General features: G+C 36.7%; 1 protein-coding gene across 1 annotated transcript; it reads right to left on the minus strand.

The window, feature by feature from the left end:
* Positions 1 to 2,156: 2,156 nt before the first annotated feature.
* Positions 2,157 to 3,895, minus strand: LOC140877837 (cytochrome P450 71A1-like). Its single transcript, XM_073281423.1, has 2 exons — positions 2,999 to 3,895; positions 2,157 to 2,807 (listed from the first exon to the last, which is right to left on the minus strand). Exons 1-2 carry the CDS (start codon positions 3,893 to 3,895, stop codon positions 2,196 to 2,198), a joined length of 1,509 nt encoding a protein of 502 aa, XP_073137524.1. The 3' UTR covers positions 2,157 to 2,195.
* Between the last annotated feature and the right edge of the window lie 5,044 nt (positions 3,896 to 8,939).

Here is an 8,939-nt window from a genome sequence, read left to right on the forward strand (position 1 = left end):
ATTCACTCTTCATGAAAAAACAACTTCAAACCTTATTCCAATTCTATCCCAGTTCAAAGCTGGAGGCTCTAGTTCGATATCCCTGGGTTTTAAATCTGAAAACACAGTAAATAATCTAATAACATCAGCAAGATCTCACTTCAAACTCAGCTCAATCACAAGATATCAAAACGACTTCAAATCGTAAACCGGCGGCGTAACAGTGGAAAATCGAGAACCGAAACTCAAAGATAATAACATATTCATCTTCTTCAACTTCAAACTCATACATATCATCTAGATATCATCATTAAACCAACATAAATCAGTAGGCACAGGTTCGAACATGAGCTGAAAATCATAACAAATTCATACGACATCCAATCCTCGATCCGATTTCGATATAACAATTTATATAATCGCAAGAACACTTATCCATAATCATTTCTGATTTCTCCCAAATTCCAACCTTCAAAACATGTTGGAAATACAAGAAAACTTACATCAAATCGAAGCTCTTGAAGAGAGGATCGCAACGCTATTTCCGGAATTAAATTCGGTTGGCCGGATCAAAAGATATCAAGATTTGAAGATGAAATTCCAAATGAAGAAGATGAAGCTCTCCACTAAATTCAAGAATTTGCATTTTGGCCCCTTATTTCTTCATAATTTGCAATTCAGTCATCGACCCTCATTTAAATTCAATTTCAATCCTAAATAATTTAAGAATATTAGAATTTAAATCTAAACTCTAAAAATTATCAAATTAAATATCATCGGATTAAAATTAAATATTTTCGGGGCTTTACATTTAAGATTTATTGATTTTTAGTAAAATCACTAGTATTATTTTGTAAGACAGATCTTACTTTTTCTAGTAATATTTAGCCCTAAGGCATCCGCACGAGTTTTATACTCGTGCAAAATTAATTATTTGTGTTTTATTTAGTCTTTAATTTTTGCTGCACTGTGTTGTCGTTGTTGTTACAACACCAAGTACAACACTTCTTTTTTTCACATAACAAACGACATACACTATTTATTTCATGAAGTGTACTGAACTTATTTATCACAAAGGCGCCCAACAAAAATATAAAATAATTTATATAGTTTAAGTATTTGTATGATGATAATTAACATTTGAGGGTTGGTATATTTACTTGATATCCTGTAAGGCTGTGTTTACTTAGTAAGATTAATTACATATAGATAAATAATACTAAGACTATTAAACTAATTTTATATGATGTTGAATAATGATGCATAAACAATCACATGTTTACTTTAATGGATTAATTTTGTGATTGATACTATGATTAAAGGACGAGTTACAATTTTGCCTTTTGTGTATAATATTTAATCTTATTTTTAGTTTTTATTTGTAAAATTGGGATTGTGATTTTTATTGAAAAATTTAAATTATTATTAATCCAGATGTAAATTATTTTAATTGACAAAAAATATTGAGTATAAATATTATTTATTTTTTAAAAAATTAATAGATTGAGTTAAAAAAAAAATTTCCCATGAATAAGGATAAATTCTAATGAAATGTATTAATCATATATTAAATTTTTAGAATTTTTTTCATGTTTTATAATTTTTAAATGGAACTTTCGTATATTTAAATTAAATGAAATGTATTAATATATCTTAAAGTATTTGAAATTTATATCCATGTTATATAATTTTTTTAAATGAGATTTTCATATATTATTTATTTGGAAAGTAAATTAAGAATATTAGTGTAATTTTTTCAATTAGAATAAATCATCAAGATTTAAAGTTTAAATTAGGTAAATATGGATGGACTTTATGAGTTAATACGGGCCCTAAAAAAGGAAGTAAACATGTGATTGCTTAGGATTATTAATATAATCCTATACTTATCATAGCAAGTATAAATGTATAAATTCTTTGAACGACCTACGTTAAAATGGTGTTTGTGTGTTATTATTTTTTCCTTCAGGTTTACATTTCTTAATTGGAGTAATTAAATTTGGTTGGGTGGGATAAGATACGTGCAATTAACGAATGGACATTGAAATAAATGGAAAAGCTAGTTCACGCAGTAGCCTATTGAGTTTTCCTAGCAACAAATTTATGGAGAAATACTGAATCAAAGCAATATAGATCATATGGTTTCCTCATGATATATCCATGGATTAATATATATATATGCTTGAACTCATAAAAAAAACTTCCAAGTTTAATAATTATGCATATGTCTTGGCCATAAGGCAAAGGGGGTCTTTCTTATGCAACGCCAATCCTGGTAACGCATCCATATTTACATCTTCTTTGGTCATTCTGCCTGGCAATTCCCAGTCAAATGCATAAAGAAGGTTTGCAAGTGCCAGCTCCGTTACTGCAACACCTTGGGACATTCCTGGGCAGCGTCTTCTACCAAATCCGAATGGAATCAATCGGAAATCTTGCCCTTTATAGTCAATTACCGGGCTATTCAAGAATCGATCTGGCAAGAATTCATCCGGGTTTTCCCAACACTCGGGATCTCTACCAATAGCCCAAATGTTGAAATAAACGGTTGTTTTAGGTTGAATTTCATACCCATCAACAATACACTTTTCAGTTGTTTCTCTTGGTGCAAGGAGTGGAGTGACTGGATAAAGTCTCATAACCTCTTTAATCACAGCTTTAAAATAGGGAAGCATTTGGATGTCAGCTTCGTCTACTAGGGGTTTCTTTCCGACTATGCTTCTGATTTCTTGTTGAACTCTTCTCATTGCGTCGGGCGTCTTCACAAGAGCCGTCATTGCCCAGGTTATCATGGCCGAACTTGTGTCTGTTCCACCAACAAATATGTTCTGCAATAAATAAATTTTATCACGACCAGTACTCACCAACAAATATTGACATATACTAATATGTCACCAAGTAATTGTTCATAAATAACCAAAACATTTGCGTGGACTCTGAGTAGAAAGCTTACTAACCTATCTAGTCGAATAGACCGACTCTGTTTACATTTATCATAAAGTAGTCAATGGATTCTTACCATGAGAATTGCCTTAATATTGTCCCAAGTTATATCAACCAAACATGTATTCCCTTCCTTCAACTGGATCAGTTTATCAAGAATGTCAGCTTCCATCGTCTGTGGCCTATTCGGACTGATGTGCTCCTCGATAAGTTCTTGGTAGAATGAGTCCATCTTCTCCACACTTTTCTCCAGTCGAGAAACCTTCCCTGTAACAGTATCTATCCAACCCAAAAGAGGAAAGTAATCAGCCCAAAAGAAACTGGCTAGTATCGCCTGAGCATCGTGGGCGAATTCATCAAAGGTTCTTTTGACAGAGGAAGTCTCCCTATATGATTTCCCAAAAGCAGTTCGACAGATAATGCTGCTCGACAAAGATATTAATGTTTCGCTTAAGTTGATAGGCTCAACACTATCTGCTTTCCTGGAGATATCCTTAATCATGTGGAAAACCTCGTCCCTACGGATCGGGCTGGAATTATTTACTTGCTTAACACTGAGGAGATGAGTAACAGTAATTTTTCTCATCTCTCTCCAGTAGTTGCTGTGAGCCGAGAAGGCGATATCTTGGCCGTTATACGATATCTTCTGTGGACCTGTTAGATATGGTCTATTAGAAATCACAACATCGTTGTCTGTAAATGCTTCTTTGGCTATTTTTGCCGAAGAAATGACAATCAGAGGTACACTTCCAAGCTTCATGGACATGATGGGGCCATGTTTCTTGGAGAGGTTGTACAAAAACAGATGAGGATTCTGGCTGTCGAATTGGTGCAAGTTTCCGATTAATGGGAGCCCTCGAGGGCCGGGTGGAAAACGATTTTTATTCTTGGTATTTTCATGCCATTGATGGAGGAAAATGGTGATAATCGGGAAAGGTAAGAGCAGGAAGAGGAGAAGAACTATGAAAGCCATCTCGATATGCAAAAAATTAGGTTAGCTATGTCAAGCTTAGGGGTAAGCTCGTTAAACTACGAAAGCTTGATTGTATGCTTCATGAGCAATCAGTACTTGAATATATAGGCCTTTTTCTTGGCTGAAATAGTTGAGTTCTTTTCATTGTACCAAAAAATATCCCAATATTATTTTTTTAAAATTAGCCCAATATATCACGTGTGCTGCATGTGAGAACACTAAATTTCAGTAAACTGAACTGAGGTAGACTGAGTTTAGTAAAGTTAGACTTATTTCGGTTAAACTGAACTCAAATAGGCTGAAATAAGGTAGACTGAATCGAGGTAAACTGAATTGGCATAAACTGAATAAAGGTCAACTGAACTGAGCTAGAGTGAAATCCAAGAAAGACAATTGTTTCAGATTTGTAACTAACACATTAACTCGAAATAATGGCAAATAAGGACAATAATTAGGGTGTTTAACTGTCAGAATTTTCCATATAAATAGCACTCAGAATTCTAGTTTAATTGTTACCCAAAATTCTGAGCAAGTACACACAAAATTAGAGTGAGAGCAGACAATTGAGCAACAGTTGAGCAGTTCAGTTGACCAGTCAAGAACAATGGAAGATTTCGGTTTTAAAGTTAATACTACGTTTCAAAACTCTGTTCCAGCATGTATATCTTTTTTCAAAGCATGAATTTTCGAATTATGTTATTTCGATGCACTGATGCCTGTGAACTAGTGGTAGGAATATATATTCTGAATACTCTGCTCTGTTTCTGTTATGTTCTTATTCCTCACCTTTTAGAGGATAAACATATAAGGGGCTGATATCAATTAACCATGAAACTCATAAGTAAATTGATGCATAACCTGATTCTGTATTCTACTAAGTATATCAATGTTAAGTTCTGTTATGTTTCTGTATATGTGTATATATTTCCGAAAAATGATTTAAAAACTGGGATAAGTTTCTCCCATTTAGTGAGTGACACTCATATCATTCACCCCCCAAAATCATCTCAGATAAAAACTAAGAGGAACTCGAGGATGATGAGAAGAACCAATTTTGGGGCAAGTGAAGATGGATCGAGATGTCTGCTATTTAGTTTTTGTCTTAGTTTCATTTTATAAACCGTTGCGTTTTAGTATTAGTTGAATCTCGTTAGGATTTGTAAAGACATTTGATTTAAGTTTTTGAAGACAATGTATTTCGGTTTTATGAATGAATAGACCGCTTTCTGAAATTTCTAAAATCCGAGGCTTGTTGTTTAATGTGAAAACGTTAAATAATGCCGATGTCAACTAGTTCTGGTAGAGCGAACTAGGATTCATAATTTGGAAGGGAGCTATTTTCGAACCCAATAGAAGAAATAAGAGCTGAATACATGAATCCAATAGGAAATTGAGTATATGATAGCAAGATTGAAATTAGAATTGTTGAAGTTCTTAGACTGAAGGAAAAAATGGTAAACTGATGTTCCGATATCAAATTGGTACGAAGTAAACTGATGGCAATTAAACTAATGGCTCACGATCAGTTTTATAATGGGCTGGGTGCATCTTACTTCTTCTGGCCGATCTGACCTTTTGCTCTGGGGGCCCAGGCCCATACTCATAGCCTTCTCCCCACCTGAAAAGGGGATTTTTGGCCCTCCCCAAGGTTCGAACTTGTACCACCAGGAATATATACAAGTTCAACTCAACCCTGGTACCACTTGGGTTGAGTTGAACTTGTATATGTTCCTGGTGATACAAGTTCGAACCCTGGTAAGGACAAAAACTCCCCTTTCGAGGTGGGAAAAAGGCCATGAGTATGGACCTGGGCCCCCAGAGCAGAAGGTCAGATGGGCCGGAAGCAGTGGACGCACCAAGCCCATTACATAAAAAGGGCACCCTTTTTTGTAATGGGTTGGGCCCCACCCTCTCTTGCTCTAGCCCATCTGGCCTCAGCTCTAGGCGGCTCAGGCCCATACTCATGGCCTTCTCTCCACCTGGCTAGGGGAGTTTTGTTTATTCCTAGGGTTCAAACCTTGTTCCATCAGGCTTATATACAAGTTTAACTCACCCCTAGTACCACTTGAGCTAGTAGATCAAGTGGTACCAGGGTTGAGTTGAACTTATATATATGCCTGGTGGTACAAGTTTGAACCCCGGGGAGGGCAAAAACTCCCCTTTCAAGTGGTACTAAGGGTGAGTTGAACTTGTATATAAGTCTGGTGGTACAAGGTTCGAACATTGGGGAGGGCAAAAACTTCCCTTTCCAGGTGGGGAGAAGACCATGAGTATGAGCCTCGGCCGCCTAAAGCCGAAGCCAGAATGGGCCAGAGCAGAGGGACGCACCCAGCCCATTACATAAAAGGCGCCCTTTTTTGTAATGGGCTGGGCCCCACCCTCTTGCTTAGCCCATCTAGCCTCGACTCTGGGTGGCCCAGACTCGTACTCATGGTCTTTTTCCCACCTGGAAAGGGGAGTTTTTGCCCTTCCCAGGGTTTGAACGTATACCACCAGGCATATATACAAGTTCAACTCAACTCTGGTACCACTTGAGCTACCAGGGTTGAGTTGAACTTGTATATATGCCTGGTGGTACAAGTTCGAACCCTGTGGAGGGCAAAAACTCCACTTTCCAGGTGGGGAGAAGATCATGAGTATGGGCCTGGGCCGCCCAGAGCCGAGGCCAGATGGGCTAGAGCAAGAGGGTGGGGCCCAGTCCATTACAAGTTTGATATAAGGTAAACTGATGGTACGGAACCAGTTCAATAACAGAAAAACTGATTAGTTTGGTGGATCAGTTTGGAAGATCAGTATAGTAGATTCGTTTGATAGATCAATTAGTAGATCAATTAGGTAGATCAACCTAGTTTGGTAGATCAGTTTGGGTATCGGTCAGTTTAGGAGTTTAGTTTACCTAGTAAACTGGAAGTTAAGGTATTTGTCACGCAAACTTCAAACGACAATAACTTTTGATCCCCAAGTACTTTATTTTTTTTTTTGTAGTTTATCAATGAAAACGTCTTTTCAATACGCATCAACCTACTATGAATCCATCATAGTAGAGCAACTAATGGACCAGAAATTCCATCAATTAGATAGATATATCATTGATTTTGTTAAATTTTCTCTAACTTTGAGGATTTTTCATATCCATACCTCTTGATATATATTTTTGCCCCAAATTTGGTACGCTCCATACTCATATGTTCATGAATTTTTAGAAATACTTTCAAGTTTTTTTGGATGTGGAAATCATATAGTTGTAATTTTGCTCGTTTGGTACTATAAGATTTACTGCTTAGTTCAATTGACTGTTATCTGTTGTCTATGCTACTCTTGTTCAGTGACTTGTTAATCTCTTGGAGTAGTTTTTTTTATTTATTTCTTTTGAGTTTGCATGTGCAAACTGAACTAATTCCTTCTGCTTTATTTCTTGGGTATAGGAAACGGCTTATAAGAGCTCAAATCAAGGAATTGGAACGAGTAATTCAACATCTTAGGAGTTCTAATGCGAACTTACAACACAGCAATCAAAGCCTACATGAGCAACAGGAACACACCAGAATGGATGTTGAAAGTTTGGCTTACTACTTACATGAGGAAGAACAGAAACACCAGGAGACTAGAGCCGAACTGGAAGCTTTAAAGGCAGAGAATGAGCAGTGAGAGGAGAAAGTGTTAGACCTTTATCTCACAGTTGGGGTGTTGAATGAACAAAAATAAATACTTGAGGAGCGTTCTAAGAATTTACAAGCAATGGTTGATCCATTGCAACCTAATTCTAGTAATGGAATAAGAGGATCCCGAGGAAGATCCTAGGCCCATAAAGATCCTATGAACCTAGAGTTACGAGAAGTCATAGACTAGAGTAGACTAGTAGTGCTCGTAATAAGGATTATTCTTTTTTCCCTTCACATTTTGAAATTCAGTTGTAATTGCACTTTTGTTTGAAATGAATAAAACGTTTTTGTTTATCTACTGGTTCATATTAGAATTGTGATGAATTACTTGATTTTTTTTTGAAAGCTTTAATATATCAAAACATATCTTAGCAAACTTGTTCATTTGTAGTGATGGCAGAATTACCACCAAGAAATACCAATAACCCAAGCTAAAATCGCACACCGGTTGTGACAACAAAAATGGAGATGCACCACCACCACCACCTGGTAGACTCAGCCAAGAAGAACTAGTGGTCATTGCAATTGTTGTGGTTACTACACCTACAATGTTACTAAACCCTAATGCCAACTAGACACTGCCTCCGGCACAACACAAAGGGACTAAGCAGCATTATGAGTTCCTCTACAATGCGAGAGTTCCGAACTTTGATGAAAGTTCTGATCTTGAAGTTGGTCAAAACTGTATAAAGGAGATAAAGAATCATCTTCGACTGCTCGAGGTTCCACAAGAGTTCAAGATAGAAGTTATTACACCTTTCTTGGTGGATAAAGTAGCCAATAGTAGGAAGGAGTTTTACTAGATATGTTAGGAATGGGACCTATCAATTGGAAAAATTTTCGTGTGGCATTTCTAAAGCAATACTTTCCAACAGCAGTTTGAGTACAAAAGCTTTCCGATTTTGAAAATTTGGTCAAATCACCAGACATGTCAGTGCTCGAGTATTCATTCAAGTTCCATGTCTTGGAAACTTACTCTCCGAATATCATGGCAGATGAAGCTTTGATGATGTCTCACTTCATGAAGGGATTGAATAGCCGGATCCAATCTGCCTTGTTTATTGAACCCAACATCTATGATGAATTGATGGGAGCTGCAATCAAGGGGGAAAATGAAATCAAGAGGAGTGAGGGAGAAAACAAACTGAAGCATCCAATTCCTAGAACACAACTACCATAGGGCGAACAATTCAAAAAGCCCAAGCATACAAGCTACCCGACATCCAACAGCCAAAACAAAGGGACCCATTTCACACAGCCAAACAATGACAGGCCAAAGTGTCCAACTTGTGGATTCAGTCACATGGGAAACAATAGAGCATTTTTTTTTAGGGAAGCTAGATCATCACATTGCTCAGTGTCCTATTCCTGATCCAAGGAAT

The sequence above is a fragment of the Henckelia pumila genome, chromosome 2 (assembly GCF_033568475.1).
Source record: "Henckelia pumila isolate YLH828 chromosome 2, ASM3356847v2, whole genome shotgun sequence".
Classification (NCBI taxonomy): domain Eukaryota; kingdom Viridiplantae; phylum Streptophyta; class Magnoliopsida; order Lamiales; family Gesneriaceae; genus Henckelia; species Henckelia pumila.

Bases quoted from the DNA above. Each gene is read 5' to 3' on its own strand.
- LOC140877837 (XM_073281423.1), bottom strand. From the start codon at position 3,895: ATGGCTTTCATAGTTCTTCTCCTCTTCCTGCTCTTACCTTTCCCGATT. The intron at 2,808-2,998 runs GTAAGAATCCAT...TATTTATTGCAG, and splicing joins ATATTAAGGCAATTCTCATG to AACATATTTGTTGGTGGAAC.